The sequence below is a fragment of the Hyperoodon ampullatus genome, assembly GCF_949752795.1.
Source record: "Hyperoodon ampullatus genome assembly, chromosome: X".
Classification (NCBI taxonomy): domain Eukaryota; kingdom Metazoa; phylum Chordata; class Mammalia; order Artiodactyla; family Ziphiidae; genus Hyperoodon; species Hyperoodon ampullatus.
Genome location: NC_136913.1, coordinates 113,693,463 through 113,711,928, shown reverse-complemented (window position 1 = coordinate 113,711,928; position 18,466 = coordinate 113,693,463). Strand labels below are relative to the sequence as shown.

At 39.7% G+C, this 18,466-nt stretch overlaps 1 protein-coding gene across 1 annotated transcript; it reads right to left on the bottom strand.

Annotated features, from left to right (window-relative positions):
• Positions 1–6,262: 6,262 nt before the first annotated feature.
• LOC307069803 (olfactory receptor 13H1-like) lies at positions 6,263–15,333 on the bottom strand (the record flags this gene model as incomplete). The annotated part of the gene is given in 4 exon segments (XM_079728116.1): positions 6,263–6,427; positions 6,431–6,830; positions 6,949–7,101; positions 15,323–15,333. Coding segments are annotated over 4 exon segments (729 nt in total).
• Between the last annotated feature and the right edge of the window lie 3,133 nt (positions 15,334–18,466).

Sequence of the window (18,466 nt, the reverse complement as noted above, 5' to 3'; positions counted from 1 at the left end):
TCCTACCTCTGTGGGTATTCTCCATGGAAACTCCTTCTGACCTTTTCTCTGACTTTAGGCATGGTGATTTCATTCACCCCTATAATTTTAACTTCTTTCTATGTGGTAGAATTTCAATCTTTATCTGTATATTCAACAAACCTTCATATCCATGTTTCTGATGAATAACTTGATTTGGATGGCTTTCAAGCACCTTATGTTCACTTATATCCAAAGCTGAGCCCATTTCCCTTTGACCAAAGCCAGCAGCTCCCCTTCCTTCTTTCCTTTGTTAACAGCGTTGCTCTCTTCCTACTCATCCAAATAAAACATTTTGGATTTATCTTTGATTCACTCACTCACTCTTTTGGCAAAGATTTGAGAGTCTACTTTGTTACTCCTTTTTAAACTTCCAATGGCTTACTCTTTCCTATAGAATAAAAGATAAACTTCTTAGGTCAACAATATGCTCTACAGCATACCCCCACCTTACCTTTCCTGATTTATGACTCTTGCAGCCCATCCTTCGGCCAACAGGAACTAGCCATTCTGAAAATACACCCTATGACATGATACACCCTATTTACACTTGTGTGCATTTTTTCCCTGCCATTTGGAATATGATCATATCCCATACCATTAAATGCTATCCATGCTTCTAAACCCAGCTCAAATTCTTCAGTGTTAAAGAAATATAGTACATTCCTTCTTACCCATAGATAATTTATCTATTTACTTTATATCCATAACATACTGTTGTTTGCTTATAGTACACGTCCATTATTCATTTGACATGGCTTTGTTTGATGTTCTTGTTATTGAAAAGGCGAAAGAGACTACAATAGAGAGGAAGATTTTTGGTAAAATATCACCATGCAAATATGTGAAAGATGGGAGATCTGAATTGGAGGGCATGATCAAGGATGTCAGGGAGGAGAAGAGCTTGGATTTGTAAATTAAGGATGTGGTGCCCATTCTTCATTCTTCATAAAGTAAGTGGTTTTGGAGTGGAGGGACATTTCAATTACATCTCAGAAAAGGGAAAAGGGCCAGAGATAATTGGAAATTGACCAGTGAAGCTGAATACTTAGAAAATTGTGTGCAAAAATTTAACTTGAAAGATTATTTGGAAGCGTATGCTAACACTTTGCAATATGCTTACATAAAAGGGAAGTGATCCAGTAGGGTTGACTGGATTTATATGCAAGAGACGGTAGAGGTCCGACATATAAAATGAAAGATAGCACTTTTTCTGATCGTGCAAAGGTAATAGCCTAAATTAATTTCTTAAAAGCTTGGAAATTTGGCAGAGGTAAATGGAGGATGAGCAAATTCATATAAGTAAGAGAAGGCATTGAAAACGATGAGGAATGGTCAAGGGGAGAGAAGCCCAGCTTTCATTTCAAGCTGTCAGAAAGGATTGGTACAGATGAAAAAATAATTTGAAGAAAGCTCTCAAGGAAAGAAATGAAGCCAAATGCTTTGAAGAGAAAAATAGGCATTTTGAATTTTAGAACAAATTAATGTAGAGCACAGAAAAAAAATAAAGAAATTAGAACAGAAATAGGGAAAATCAAAGAGCAAGTGATAAATGTCTGCAATAGACAGAAAGTCTGGGTAATATAAGGAAGAGGCAAAGGCAAGCAAGTCTACTGGCATTTTCTCATGTGCATGAAGACAAGAAGGTTGCCACGTGCTTGAGAGATTATAGACAGGTAGGTTAAGGTGACTTTAAGTCAGTTATGAGAGTCCTTTATGGATTTATAATGCAGGAAAGGATATAGGCTAACATGGGGGTATGAAAAAACAAGCAACAAATGAAAGAGTGACTCAGCAACAGACTTCACAGCTCGGGTGTGAATGAGCATCATGAACAACTTGTTGATGAGAAAACATGAATCTGCTGCCTTATGGTTGCAGCACAATGGAAAATCTACAAGCTTTGGGGTTAGAGATGGGTTTTAGTCCTATTTTTACCTTAGGCAAATCTTTCCAGCTTCCAGATCCTTGGATTTCTCATCTGTAAAGTGACTTCACACTGTTGTGAAGCTCAAATGAAACAATATTTGTGAACATATCTTGAACAAAATTTAGATATTATTATTCTAGGACTTGTATTTGCATGGACTGAGCAAGTATTTATTTGTGGGTTTCTTTCCTCCCCCATCTTTATTGAGATATAACTGACATGTAACCTTGTGTAAGTTTAAGGTGTACAGCATAGTGATTTTATATATGTATATATTACAAAATGATTATATCTGTGGTTTCTGTGGTATATGGGATAAGAAAGAAATGACCAATATGATAAAACAAGGCGGGTTAATGGCATTTGAGCAAAGAAAAAGAAACTGGGAGTCACTGACATTACTAAACACTATTTTTAGAAATCTTTTTATTAAGGCTCATGGTGGCACTATTCATGATGCATGAGATGCAACACTATGTCTAAACGAGTGACAGGTGATCAGTGGACTTCAGAGATCATATGAGAAGCCAGAGGATATTTATTATCTTTAAATAAACACATTTTGTTTGAACAAAATGCAATTTTATATGCCTTACAAAGCTATTCTGGGTCAGAGAAAGGACTGTAATGTATGAGTAAAACACACAACTAAGTGACTTTGGACCCTGCTCTCTTCATATTTCTCTGTGCTCATGGAATGTTAGGAAAGAAATGAATGATGTTGAGGATGAGGTCACCCAACCCCGAGGCCCCTTATTATATTTGTGCTAAAGATCTTGCTTCTGAGAAAATGAATGTTGAATGTGAATGAAATTGCATGTAAAAACGAAAAAGGAAGGTTTACTCTAATGACCCAAGTTTCTTCCAAATCCGTATTGCTACAGCCTTAGTTTGGGTCTGCATCAGGTCTTAGATTATTGTTAACAGCCTCCTAATTGGCCCTATGTCCAGTCTTCTATCTCTTCAATCAATTTTACACATTTGCTGTAAAATTGAGCTTTTAAAAACACAATTCTGGGGCTTCCCTGGTGGCGCAGTGGTTGAGAGTCTGCCTGCCGATGCAGGAGACATGGGTTCGTGCCCCGGTCCGGGAGGATCCCACATGCCACGGAGAGGCTGGGCCCGTGAGCCATGGCCCCTGAGCCTGCACGTCTGGATCCTGTGCTCCGCAACGGGAGAGGCCACAGCAGTGAGAGGCCCGCATACCACAAAAACAAAACAAAACAAAAAACTCCACAATTCTGAACATGCTACTGATCTGCCCAAACTTTTCAGTAGTTACCCACCACCTATAGCAGGGCTCAGCAAAATTTTTTCTGTAAAAGGTCAGACAGTAAATGTTTTAGGCTTCACAGGCCACACACAGTCTTTGTCAATAGTCTTCTTAGTTGTTGTTGTTTTTGTTTTTACATCCATTAAAAAGTTGAAAACCATTCTTAGCTCATGGGCTATACAAGCCAACAGCTGGCTTTGGCCCTTTAGGCTGTAGTTTGTTAACCTATAGAATAAATAAAGTGCAAGCTCCTTAATATAGCATAACAATCTTCCCATAATTTGGCCTTCTGCTTTCTTTTCAAGTTTTATATTTTGCTAAAACACTTCCCACACCCTCTTCTGTGGGAGTTGAATTGGCAGTATCTGGAAGTACAGCAAACTGGGTTTTATACCTCTGTACTTGTTCACATTGCATCCACTAAAATTGTCCTTCTTTATCCAACTGGCAAACTATTCCTCTCTCAAGACTCTACTAAAAGTGTCATCTCTTCTGTTAAATATTTCCTGACTGCCAAGTTAGAACTGGTCTCTGTAACTTGTACAAATACGGATCGCAGTATCTGTAGCACTTCACTATGCTTATTTACTCCCAAACTCAAATGTGAGCCTCTCAAAGGCAAGAAAATGACTTACTTGGATTGTATTCCTAACATACGGTAGCCACTTTTTAAATCTTTATGGAATGAATGACCCCAGGCCTTCTGTTAGCAAGTCATTCAACACCAGCACTAACATAAAAAGCAGTCCTCTGAATTGTGCATGACCCATACATAGAAGCAAGTTACTACATTTTTAGTCGCTAGAAAAGCTTCCTGAGTCTCATTCTTACATCTTGTGGAGATTTCCTCATACACCCAGCAGGTCATGAGAGTGGTTACACAGATCCTCATGGCAGATTTTTTTTTTTTTTATCATTAATGCCATCTTACAGTGCCTGTGCTTTTAGAATCCAAATGGGGACTCAAAACCTATCTTCCAATAAACATACTTTAAAAAATTCTCCTAAGGCCTTTAGTATTATTAGTGATAGAATGATGACCTAAATAGGTGTTGGTGAACTGCCCTTGGAATGTTGCTATCCTGTCTCAGTGGGGAAAACGTGCTCAGAGTTCCAAGCTGATGACTTATGAGTTAACTTTTGGACATAACTCATTCCTAAGTTTGAGGCTGTCTCTACTTAAAATATATCAAGCATAGGTCAGAGGAACTGGAATAGGAGTCAACCAGATTAAGAGTAAAGCCATAAAAGTGAGAGCCAAAGGGAAATATGATATTACTGTGTTTCTAAAATTAGAGAATGGGCTGGTGAGGCTCCTCATTGCACACCCTGGAGAAAATGATGCATAAATGAAAATGATTTTAGAAAACAAAGAATAGGAGTATTTGGAAGCTTTTAGAAAATAGCAATAATATCTACATTTATTGAACGCTTACTATGTGCTAGGAACTGCTCTAAGAACTTTAAATAGACTATCAATTTAATTTTTCCAACAGCACAATAAGAAGGGTACTATTATTATCTTTATTTTATGGGTGGGGAACTTGATGCACAGAGCAGTTATTTGCCAAAGATGCCATAGCTAATAAATAGTGGAGCTTAAATTTGAACCAAAGCTTTCTGAATCCATTGCCCACAATCCAAATAGCTTCAATTATATACACGGAACCACCAACAAAGTGCAGTGTGGAATATAATTACATTATATTATACCTTTATAATATATTTTATATAATTTATATATTTACTTTAAATTTATTTTATTTAATTTTATTAAATATTTAATTTAATTTACTATTAATTAATTTATATAAATAATATATATTTATATATATTACACATAATATATCTAAATATATGTATACATGTATATATATAATTTGTCAGATAATATACCTTCAGAATAATCAACCTTTAGAAAGTGAAGAAAAAGGCCAAGGATAGAAAGTATTGTGACCAGATAGTCATCTACCCAAGAGAAGGCTCTGGGAATAAAGGAAATTTTAGAAGCAAGACATAACTACCTTCTGAATGTGCTATGGCAGAAGGTTTCTGGAGTCAATCAACTTAAGATGAGAAAAAGAATCAACAAGTTACCATAATACAAAGTGTAAAATAAATGTTGCTTGACAACAATAGAAACTGCATATGGCATCTTATTAAGTTGGGAAAAAGGAGAAAAATAATCACAATCTTGGCCATGAACACTTTTGAGTAGAGCAGAAATGCTGAAGCTCATGAATGTGTATGAGAAGTGGGAGTAGAAATGGCCAGAGGGTCACTAAAGCACACCATGGAAAAGAAGGCAGAGAAATAGAAGAAGGCAAAAGAATAACAATTTCAGTTTAGACATTTTTATAAGAAATTGATATGATGGAAATTTAATATTTGCAGAAACAAATGTTGGTTGAGAAAATATTTATTAATATGTATAATATGCAAACTATTTTAAAATAAGATATTATAAGTATAAACTAGAATAATTTATTTAAAAACACTTTTTAAATGATAAAGTGCATTACAAACAAAAGATATGTCTTGGCATGAGATATTTTCACCTAAATGTGGGAAGTGAGAGGTCATTTGTCTGTTAGGTTCAAAATTGGGTCAGACATCTATAAAATGTGATGTGAGGAGCAAATGCTCTATTATGGTTGCATAACCACTGCCCTATATATGAATTCTATCTATCTTGTGTGGCAAATACAAAGATGTTTGGTTGCAAAAATCTTGTGGTTTATATCCCAGAAAAGAAACTTCTTCCTGATGCGCTACTATGGCTGTAGCAGTCACCTTTGCCTACCTACTACTATTATTCTCTTTGTGAACTATTTTGCACACATTCATGGCTTTAGCTCTTAATATGGCTTGAGAAAATGTTAACATTCACGGTAGACTTGATGAGTGCCTAGTGATGACCACGGAAAGAATGCTCACTAAGATTTTCGTTGTTGTTTGTTTTTAAAAACATAAATTGAAATTTTATGGACTGAGTTTTCATTTTTATTCTTGCACATTGGAGAGGCTTATAAAGAGAGCCATTAGGATTTTTCATTTCCTTTGGCTAACTTCCTAAGTGCACCTTTTACATCCTTATTTCTCAGAGTATAAATGAGGGGATTTAACATGGGGGTAACCGCTTCATAAAATATTGAGATGACTTTGTCTTCTTCCTGATATTCCTTTGACTGAGGTTTCAGGTACATTTAGATGACTGTCCCATAAAATACAGTGACCACAGTTACATGGGATCCACAAGTGGAGAAGGCGTTAAGTCTGGCCTCCGCAGAACGGATCTTCAGCATGGCAACAACAATGCAAAAGTAGGAAATGAGAATGAAGGTGAATGGCAGAGGCAGTGTGAACACACTGATAACCAGACCCAGAATTAGACTGACAGGGGTGTCTGAGCAGACAAGCTTCAGCAGGGCCTGGATCTCACAGGTAAAATGGTTGATGATATTATGCCCACAATAATGAGCAGGGATTGCAATGATTGGTGTGACTGCTACTAAGAAGGCACTGGCCCAGGTTCCCAAGGCCAAATGTATGCAAACCCGATTGTTCATAATGATGGTGTAACACGGGGGATTGGAGATTGCAACAAACCTGCCATAAGCCATGATAGCAAGGAGACACTGTCATCCCCAGAAAGAGGGATGTGGTCATCTGGGCATAACAGCTGGTATAGGAAATGATGCAGAAGTCTCTGAAGCATTGGGCCAACATATATGGCTCTGAGCTGGTGGAGTAACAGATATCAAGGAGGGATAAATTAATGAGAAGAAAATACTTCGGGGTATGAAGTCGAGAATCCCATCTCACTACAACAACAATAGGTTGTTCCCAAACATTGTGACCAGCTGGAAAAACAGCTGTCCTAAGAAGAAGGCAGCCTGGATTTGAGGCTGTTGGGAAAATCCAACAAGGATGAATTCAGTCCCCTCAGAGGCATTGCCTCTCTTTAGACTGCCCATTTAATTGTCTCAAGTACTAGGAAAGAAGACAAAACATAATGTCACCTACATGAGGAAAATAAGAAGAGTAGCATCTCAATAGCCTGTTAGAGTTCCTGTTCTGCAGCTCTGATTATTGTGTGTCATTTGTTTTACTGGGTTAGACTCAGCTGTTCAAGTATCCAATGGTGGAAATACAGGTTTTCTCTTTGCTTTTCTGTCTTGTAGAACCGTATATCAGGAAAGGCTTATTAAGTTGTTTGGACTGTTAGATACTTATATTTCATTAAGTAAGACAATCATTAACAGTGGGTTAAACAGAATTATTACTCTCATAAAGGGGCGTAGCTAGATGATTGACTTTATTCTTGACCAAAAAAAAAAAAGAGGCAAATATGCTACATCTCCCCACCTAAAATGCTCGTTAATAGTCGGCTTTATTTAAGCTGGTTCATTAATTAGCAAGTAATAATTCTTTTTCTATGTTTTACCTTCAAATATTTTTTATTTTTTTATTAGTTTCTGCTTTATAACAAAGTGAATCAGTCATACATACACGTCTGTTCCCACATCCCTTCCCTCTTGCGTCTCCCTCCCTCCCACCCTCCCCATCCCACCCCTCCAGGCGGTCACAAAGCACCGAGCTGATCTCCCTGTGCTCTGCGGCTGCTTCCCACTATCTATCTACCTTACGTTTGGTACTGTATATATGTCCATGCCTCTCTTTCGCTTTGTCACAGCTTATCCTTCCCCCTCCCCATATCCTCAAGTCCATTCTCAAGTAAGTCTGTGTCTTTATTCCTGTTTTACCCCTAGGTTCTTCATGACATTTTTTTTTCTTAAATTCCATATATATGTGTTGGCATACAGTATTTGTCTTTCTCTTTCTGACTTACTTCACTCTGTATGACAGACTCTAGGTCTATCCACCTCATTACAAATAGCTCAGTTTTGTTTCCTTTTATGGCTGAGTAATATTCCATTGTATATATGTGCCACATCTTCTTTATCCATTCATCCGATGATGGACACTTAGGTTGTTTCCATCTCCGGGCTATTGTGAATAGAGCTGCAATGAACATTTTGGTACATGTCTCTTTTTTTTTTTTTTTTTTTTTTGCAGTATGCGGGCCTCTCACTGTTTGTGGCCTCTCCCATTGCGGAGCACAGGCTCCGGACACGCAGGCTCAGCGGCCGTGGCTCACAGGCCCAGCCGCTCCGCGGCATGTGGGAGCTTCCCAGACCGGGGCACGAACCCGTATCCCCTGCATCGGCAGGCGGACTCTCAACCACTGCGCCACCAGGGAAGCCCTATGTCTCTTTTTGAATTATGGTTTTCTTAGGGTATATGCCTAGTAGTGGGATTGCTGGGTCATATGGTAGTTCTATTTTTAGTTTTTTAAGGAACCTCCATACTGTTCTCCATAGTGGCTGTACCAATTCTCATTCCCACCAGCAGTGCAAGAGTGTTCCCTTTTCTCCACACCCTCTCCAGCATTTATTGTTTCTAGATTTCTTGATGATGGCCATTCTGACTGGTGTGAGATGATATCTCATTGTAGTTTTGATTTGCATTTCTCTAATGATTAAAGATGTTGAGCATTCTTTCATGTGTTTGTTGGAAGTCTGTATGTCTTCTTTGGAGAAATGCCTATTTAAGTCCTCTGCCCATTTTTGGATTGGGTTGTTTGTTTTTTTGCTAACGAGCTGCATGAGCTGCTTATAAATTTTGGAGATTAATCCTTTGTCAGTTGCTTCATTTGCAAATATTTTCTCCCATTCTGAGGGTTGTCTTTTGGTCTTGTTTATGGTTTCCTTTGCTGTGCAAAAGCTTTGAAGTTTCATTAGGTCCCATTTGTTTATCTTTGTTTTTATTTTCATTTCTCTAGGAGGTGGGTCCAAAAGGATCTTGCTGTGCTTTATGTCATAGAGTGTTCTGCCTATGTTTTCCTCTAAGAGTTTGATACTTTCTGGCCTTACATTTAGGTCTTTAATCCATTTTGAGCTTATTTTTGTGTATGGTGTTAGGAAATGATCTAATCTCATACTTTTACATGTCCCTGTCCAGTTTTCCCAGCACCACTTATGGAAGAGGCTGTCCTTTCTCCACTGTATATTCCTGCCTCCTTTATCAAAGATAAGTTGACCATATGTGTGTGGGTTTATCTCTGGGCTCTCTATCTTGTTCCATTGATCAATCTTTCTGTTTTTGTGCCAGTACCACACTGTCTTGATTACTGTAGCTTTGTAGTATAGTCTGAAGTCAGGGAGCCTGATTCCTCCAGCTCCGTTTTTCGTTCTCAAGATTGCTTTGGCTATTCGGGGTCTTTTGTTTTTCCAAACAAATTTTGAAATTTTTTGTTCTAGTTCTGTGAAAAATGCCAGTGGTAGTTTGATAGGGATTGCATTGAATCTGTAGATTGCTTTGGGTAGTAGAGTCATTTTCACAATATTGATTCTTCCAATCCAGGAGCATGGTATATCTCTCCATCTATTTGTGTCATCTTGAATTTCTTTCATCAGTGTCTTATAATTTTCTGCATACAGGTCTTTTGTCTCCTTAGGTAGGTTTATTCCTAGATATTTTATTCTTTTTGTTGCAATGGTAAATGGGAGTGTTTTCTTGATTTCACTTTCAGATTTTTCATCATTAGTGTATAGGAATGCCAGAGATTTCTGTGCATTAATTTTGTATCCTGCTACTTTACCAAATTCATTGATTAGCTCTAGTAGTTTTCTGGTAGCATCTTTAGGATTCTCTATGTATAGTATCATGTCATCTGCAAACAGTGACAGCTTTACTTCTTCTTTTCCAATTTGGATTCCTTTTATTTCCTTTTCTTCTCTGATTGCTGTGGCTAAAACTTCCAAAACTAAGTTGAATAAGAGTGGTGAGAGTGGGCAGCCTTGTCTTGTTCCTGATCTTATTGGAAATGGTTTCAGTTTTTCACCATTGAGGATGATGTTGGCTGTGGGTTTGTCATATATGGCCTTTATTATGTTGAGGAAAGTTCCCTCTATGCCTACTTTCTGCAGGGTTTTTATCATAAATGGGTGTTGAATTTTGTCGAAAGCTTTCTCTGCATCTATTGAGATGATCATATGGTTTTTCTTCTTCAATTTGTTAATATGGTGTATCACATTGATTGATTTGCGTATATTGAAGAATCCTTGCATTCCTGGAATAAACCCCACTTGATCATGGTGTATGATCCTTTTAATGTGCTGTTGGCTTCTGTTTGCTAGTATTTTGTTGAGGATTTTTGCGTCTATGTTCAGCGGTGATATTGGCCTGTAGTTTTGTTTCTTTGTGACATCCTTGCCTGGTTTTGGTATCAAGGTGATGGTGGCCTCATAGAATGAGTTTGGGAGTGCTCCTCCCTCTGCTATATTTTAGAAGAGTTTGAGAAGGATAGGTGTTAGCTCTTCTCTAAATGTTTGATAGAAGTCACCTGTGAAGCCATCTGGTCCTGGGCTTTTGTTTGTTGGAAGATTTTTAATCACAGTTTCAATTTCAGTGCTTGTGATTGGTCTATTCATATTTTCTATTTCTTCCTGATTCAGTCTTGGCAGGTTGTGCATTTCTAAGAATTTGTCCATTTCTTCCAGGTTGTCCATTTTATTGGCATAGAGTTGCTTATAGTAATCTCTCATGATCTTTTGTATTTCTGCAGTGTCAGTTGTTACTTCTCCTTTTTCATTTCTAATTCTATTGATTTGAGTCTTCTCCCTTTTTTTCTTGATGAGTCTGGCTAATGGTTTATCAATTTTGTTTATCTTCTCAAAGAACCAGCTTTTAGTTTTATTGATCTTTGCTATCGTTTCCTTCATTTCTTTTTCATTTATTTCAGATCTGATCTTTATGATTTCTTTCCTTCTGCTAAATTTGGGGTGTTTTTGTTCTTCTTTCTCTAAGTGCCTTAGGTGCAGGGTCAGGTTGTTTACTCGAGATGTTTCCTGTTTCTTAAGGTGGGAATGTATTGCTATAAACTTCCCCCTTAGAACTGCTTTTGCTGCATCCCATAGGTTTTGGGTCGTCGTGTCTCCATTGTCATTTGTTTCTAGGTATTTTTTTATTTCCTCTTTGATTTCTTCAGTGATCACTTCGTTATTGAGTAGTGTATTTTTTAGCCTTCATGTCTTTGTATTTTTTACAGGTCTTTTCCTGTAATTGATGTCTAGTCCCATAGCATTGTGGTCAGAAAAGATACTTGATACAATTTCAATTTTCTTAAATTTACCAAGGCTTGATTTGTGACCCAAGATATGATCTATCCTGGAGAATGTTCCATGAGCACTTGAGAAAAGTGTGTATTGTTCTTTTTGGATGGAATGTCCTATAAATATCAATTAAGTCCATCTTGTTTAATGTATCATTTAAAGCGTGTGTTTCCTTATTTATGTTCATTTTGGATGATCTGTCCATTGGTGAAAGTGGGGTGTTAAAGTCCCCTACTATGAATGTGTTACTGTCGATTTCCCCTTTTATGGCTGTTAGTATTTGCTTTATGTATTGAGCTGCTCCTATGTTGGGTGCATAAATATTTACAATTGTTATATCTTCTTCTTGGATCGATCCCTTTATCATTATGTAGTGTCCTTCTTTGTCTCTTCTAATAGTCTTTATTTTAAAGTCTATTTTGTCTGATATAAGAATTGCTACTCCAGCTTTCTTTTGATTTCCATTTGCATGGAATATCTTTTTCCATCCCCTTACTTTCAATCTGTATGTGTCTCTAGGTCTGAAGTGGGTCTCTTGTAGACAGCATATATATGGGTCTTGTTTTTGTATCCATTCAGCCACTCTGTGTCTTTTGGTGGGAGCATTTAGTCCATTTACATTTAAGGTAATTATTGATATGTATGTTCCTATTCCCATTTCCTTAATTGTTTTGGGTTCGTTATTGTAGGTATTTTCCTTCTGTTGTGTTTCTTGCCTAGAGAAGTTCCTTTAGCATTTGTTGTAAAGCTGGTTTGGTGGTGCTGAACTCTCTCAGCTTTTGCTTGTCTGTAAAGGTTTTAATTTCTCCATCAAATCTGAATGAGATCCTTGCTGGGTAGATTAATCTTGGTTGCAGGTTTTGCTCCTTCATCACTTTAATTATGTCCTGCCACTCCCTTCTGGCTTGTAGAGTTTCTGCTGAGAGATCAGCTGTTAACCTGATGGGGATTCCCTTGTGTGTTATTTGTTGTTTTTCCCTTGCTGCTTTTAATATGATTTCTTTGTATTTAATTTTTGACAGTTTGATTAATATGTGTCTTGGCGTATTTCTCCTTGTGTTTATTCTGTATGGGAGTCTCTGTGCCTCCTGGAGTTGATTAACTATTTTCTTTCCCATATCAGGGAAGTTTTCAACTATAATCTCTTCAAATATTTTCTCAGTCCCTTTCTTTTTCTCTTCTTCTTCTGGAACCCCTATAATTCAAATGTTGGTGCATTTAATGTTGTCCCAGAGGTCTCTGAGACTGTCCTCTGTTCTTTTCATTCTTTTTTCTTTATTTTGCTCTGCAGCAGTTATTTCCACTATTTTATCTTCCACCTCACTTATCCGTTCTTCTGCCTCAGTTATTCTGCTATTGATCCCATCTAGAGTATTTTTCATTTTATTTATTGTGTTTTTAATCGATGCTTGATTCATCTTTAGTTCTTCTACATCCTTGTTAACTGTTTCTTGCATTTTGTCTATTCTATTTCCAAGATTTTGGATGTTGGAAATAGAATCTTGGATCATCTTTACTATCATTATTCTGAATTCTTTTTCAGGTAGACTGCCTATTACCTCTTCATTTGTTAGGTCTGTTAGGTTTTTATCTTGCTCCTTCACCTGGTGTGTGTTTTTCTGTCTTCTCATTTTGCTTATCTTACTGTGTTTGGGGTCTCCTTTTTGCAGGCTGCAGGTTCGTAGTTCCCGTTGTTTTTGGTGTCTGTCCCCAGTGGCTAAGGTTGTTTCAATAGGTTGTGTGGGCTTCCTGGTGGGGGGGACTAGTGCCTGTGTTCTGGTGGTTGAGGCTCGATCTTGTCTTTCTGGTGGACAGGTCCACGTCTGGTGGTGTGTTTTGGGGTGCCTGTGGCCTTATTATGTTTTTAGGCAGCCTCTCTGCTAATGGGTGGGGTTGTGTTCCTGTCTTGCTAGTTGCTTGGCATAGGGTGATCAGCACTGTAGCTTTCTGGTCGTTGACTGAAGCTGGGTGCTGGTGTTGAGATGGAGATCTCTGGGAGATTTTCGCCGCTTGATATTATGTGGAGCTGGGAGGTCTCTTGTGGACCCGTGTCCTGAAGTTGGCTCTCCCACTTCAGAGGCACAGCACTGACTCCTGGCTGCAGCACCAAGAGCCTTTCATGTACCCAGCTCAGAATAAAAGTGAGAAAAAGTAGAAAGAAAGAAATAGTAGAAGAAAGAAAGAGAGAGAGAAAGAAAGGAAAAAGGAAAGAAAGGAAGGAAGGAAGGAAGAAAGAAAGGAGGGAGGGAGGGAGGAAGGAAAGAAAGAAAGAAAGGAAGAAAGAAAAAAGAAAAGGAAAGAAAGACAGGAGGGAGGGAGGGAGGGAGGAAAGAAAGAGAGAAAGAAAGAAAGGAGGGGTGGAGGGAGGGAGGGAGGAAGGGAAGGTAGGAAAAAAGAAAGAGAGAAGATAAAGTAAAATAGAACAAAGTATAAAATATAGTAGCGTTATTAAAATTAAAAAGTAATTATTGAAAAAAAAACGGACAGATAGAACCCTGGGACATATGGTGGAAGCAAAGCTATACAGAGAAAACCTCACACAGAAGCATACACATACACATTCACAAAAAGAGAACGGGGGAAAAAATCGAAAATCTTGCTCTCAAAGGCCACCTCCTCAATTTAGGATAATTCGTTGTAAAAAGAGGAAAAGGGGAAAAAGTCTGAAATCTTGCTCTCAGAGTCCACCTCCTTAATTTGGGATAATTCGTTGTAAAAAAAGGAAAAGGGGAAAAAGTCTTAAATCTTGTCCTCAAAGTCCCCCTCCTCAATTTGGGATGATTCGCTGTCCATTCATGCACTCCACAGACGCAGGGCACATCAAACGGACCGTGGAGCTTTAATCCGCTGCCTCCGAGGCTGCACAGAGAGATTTCCCTGTCTCTTCTCTGCTCTCACAGCTCCCGGGTCTCAGCCTTGGACCTGGCCCCACCTCTGCGCGTAGGTCGCCGGAGGGCGTCCGTTCTTCGCTCAGACAGGACAGGTTTAAAGGAGCCGCTGATTCGGGGGCTCTGGCTCACTCAGGCCGAGGGGAGGGAGGGGCACGCAGTGCGGGGCGGGCCTGCGGCGGCAGAGGCCGGCGTGACGTTGCACTAGCCTGAGGTGCTTCGTGCGCTTTCCCGGGGAAGCCGTCCTTGGGTCCCGGGACCCCGGCAGTGGCAGGCTACACAGGCTCCCCCGAAGGGGGGGTGGACAGTGACCTGCGCTCGCACACAGGCCTCGTGGCGGCGGCAGCAGCAGCCCCAGCGTCCCACGCCCGTCTCCGGGGTCCGCACCCTTAGCCGTGGCTCGCGCCCGTCTCTGGAGCTTCTTTAAGCAGCACTCTTAATGCCCTCTCCTCGCGCACCAGAAACAAAAGGGAAGAAAAAGTCTTGCCTCTTCAGCAGCTCCAGACTTTTTCCCCGGCCTCCCTCTGGGCTAGCCGTGGTGCACTAACCCCTTCAGGCTCTCTTCCTGCCGCCAGCCCCAGTCCTCTCCCTGCGCTCCAACTGAAACCCGATACCCGAGCCTCAGCTCCCAGCCCCGCCCGCCCCGGTGGCCGAGCAGACAAGCCTCTCGGGCTGGTGTGTGCCTAAGGGCACCGATCCTCTGTGCCGGTATCTCTCCGCTTTGCCCTCCACACCCCTGTTGCTGTGCTCTCCTCCGCTACTCCGAAGCTTTCCCCCTCCACCACCCGGGGCTTCTAGTGTGTGGAAACCTTTCCTCCTTCACGGCTCCCTCCCACTGGTGCAGGTCCCATCCCTATCCTTTTGTCTCTGTTTATTCTTTTTTCTTTTGCCCTACCCAGGTATGTGGGGAGTTTCTTGCCTTTTGGGGGGTCTGAGGTCTTCTGTCAGCGTTCAGTAGGTGTTCTGTAGGAGTTGTTCCACGTGTAGATGAATATCTGATATATCTGTGGGGAGGAAGGTGATCTCCGCATTTTACTCTTCCGGCATCTTCTTCCGTCTCTCCTGCCCTCACACTGGATGTGTGCAGAACGGGAAGTATTCAGTGAGGGCGGGACGCAGCTGACAACAACCTCTGACGTACTGCCTGGGGATGCTCGCCCACGCGGCTGTCTCGGCGGCGGCCACTGCCAGCACCAAGGCCAAGGCGCGGCGGCGGCGGCAGCGGCGGCGGCTGTGCCGAGCCAGACTCTGGTCCAACAGGCCCTGACTACCTGGAGGGAGAACCGGGAGGTGGTGCCGGGCTCCGTCCCTACTGCTTCCCCGTGTGGACCGGTGCACACACGTCCTCTCGCTGCCTCTGCTCTTGGAGGGGCAGCCCCTTCGGGCACTGAGTCCCCGTCTCAGTTGAGCACCACCCTGGGGGGGGGCTTGCCCCAGGCGCAGTCTCAAGTTGCTGCTGCCAAGCGCTGCTGCCGCCACTGCAGGAAGAAGAGCATAATAATTTTTTTTATAACTGGATCATTGAGCTTAAACTTGAAAATTATTACTTGGAATATTACTCAGCAAGTAATAAGTTTTAAGTTTAAGCTCAATGATCCAGTTGTGAATGCTTGAAATACTTAAAATACTTCTTTGCTTTCCAACCTTTTTTTTTGGTTGCTGTTCTTATATGTCATATTAAAACCACCTATGCATGTTAAATTAGACAGTGTATATGTAGCTAAAGCTATCAGTCAATTCAACAGAAAAACATCACTAGCCAAAATGACATGAAATAAACCAAGCAACTGGTGGATTTGTTGAAATCTCACCCTATTTAATTGTTCTGACATCCATTTTCAAATGACAGAAACTTACTATGTGCACATCCTGCCATCTCCATATAGTTCCAAACAAGATCTTAAAGGGTGATGGGAAAATCTTATTAGATAAAAGGATTTCATGAAGACAACAGTTACCAGAAATTGTGAAGAGGGACAAGGCAAATTTTGGAATGCATGTTTCCAGAAGTGTTTAAAAATAAAAGAAAGAAAAAGACAAAGCCCTGTCAGTTTTATATACTTTCAGTAGGTAGTAAAACAGATGACCCATTGAAGACTCCTTTGGCTTTAAGTGGCATGGACATATATACACTACCAAATATAAAATAGCTAGTGGGAAGCAGCCGCATAGCACAGGGAGATCAGCTTGGTGCTTTGTGACCACCTAGAGGGGTGGGATAGGGAGGGTGGGAGGGAGGGAGACATAAGAGGGAAGAGATATGGGGATATATATGTATATATATAGCTGATTCACTTTGTTATAAAGCAGAAACTAACACACCATTGTAAAGCAATTATTCTCCAATAAAGATGTTAAAAAAAAAGATTTTCTTATTTAGACACAGAATCAAATCTCTCCTTATTGTATAGTTATATTAGTGCTGCATATAATTAGGTAATTCTTCATGCTCAATAGGCAGAATGTTGAAATACAGAGCAAAAGCAAGGGAGTCAGCTGGATCAAAGTCTAAATTCTGGTTCAGCCACTAATAAGCTGCATAATCTTGAGCAATTCAGTTTTCTCATACGTGAAATGGGAATATCACCTAGCCTCTGGCAGGACTGTTCCAAGAATCAGATGAGATTATTTCTATAAAGAACCTAACACAGTGCCTGGCACAATTATACCACCCAAGAAACTTTAGCTCCCTTCTCACTTTCACACCCCACATAGACCTTTCCTTCAGCTTAGATTTCATCCTTGTAAACATGTGCCGAAATGTTATTTCATCCTACCTTTCCTTGTAAGGTTATCATGTTACCAGAAACAATACCATCTGAAGTTTTCAGTTTGAGTAACAACTAAAGAAAGTTTGACTGTGTAAGTCATTAAAATTTGTTTCTGATGTTAGGTGGGAAAAGACATATAAAGAGATGAAAATTACTCACTGACTTAGGGCTGGAAGACAGTAACAGAGAAGTGCACCTCATTCATAACAGAAGCATTTTGCAGTTGGCGACACCCCCACAAATGACTAATCTCCAAGAAGAAATTTGATTCCTTCAACTGCAAGGAAAAGAGGTTTAACACAGGCAGCTGTGGTGATAAATCTTCCTATCGGTTGTGGTTATAAGGTTGGAAAATCTTGAGTTAACTGTGCTGGTGAATCATGCACATTTATTTCTACTTGTTAAATATCGTTTTCTTTTATTTACACAGAGTTGGCTTGTAATAAGGCTACCATGAAAGGTTGGTGTCTAAAAAACAATAAAAAAATTCATTTTCTAGCCTTATAATAATAATATAGTTTCCAGTTCACGACATGCAGTTTTTCTTTGCCTGTGCAAATATTAGAATGATATTTCTTCTAGAGGTGTCCAAAATTCTGTTACTTTGTTCCCAGCCACAGAAAAATAAATTGAGGAGATGTCCTTTCTGAATACATTGAGATATTTTTAAAGTATTGGTGTTTGCCAAAAGTGTATAGTCTACTTACAGACCAAAAATATTTAGGTAGTATTAAAAGAAGCCACAATTCAAATGCAAGAAGGAAGTTTGGAAATTTGGATAATCTTGTGATGGGTTTAAGAACTTATAACCTCAGACTTGAAGAACAGTTTCCACTTTGGGGATTTAGGAGATATCCCTGCTTTGTAATTAAGTTGCCTAATGCAAGTAGGGAGAGAGAAAACAAATAAGGAGGAGGAGACATCTGCTATATTTAGCTCATTAAAATAATGTTCACTTTCCTCCTAACTTGGTTAATGAGCATTTCAGTGAATGCTCCCTATAGCAATGATTCTGGTCAGTAAATATGGTGGTGGTCAGGAACCAGGGCTGGTTTTCCTCAAGGAGAAACTTTCTTCTGTTTGGGCAGTTCTTCATTTACTTTCTCTTCTGATAGCAAGTTAAATGTTCAGGTAGTGCTATAAAGAATTTATATTGAGGAATTTGGGGGATCAAAATGTACATCATAGTATGATTGTATAACTTAATTTTGTGTTTACTGGGTCTTCCAAAGATATGCTATATTTGTCAATCCAATTGTCTCCCAAGTATGATTGTGAGTTCAATTTTTATTTAGTTTTTTTTTAACTTGAGGGACTTTTGACCCTGTATAATGGAAGTAAGACTGAGTGTACATTTTGGAAGCTGTGAGCTCCTTGATTTAGCGACCATATCTGAGTCATCTCCGTTT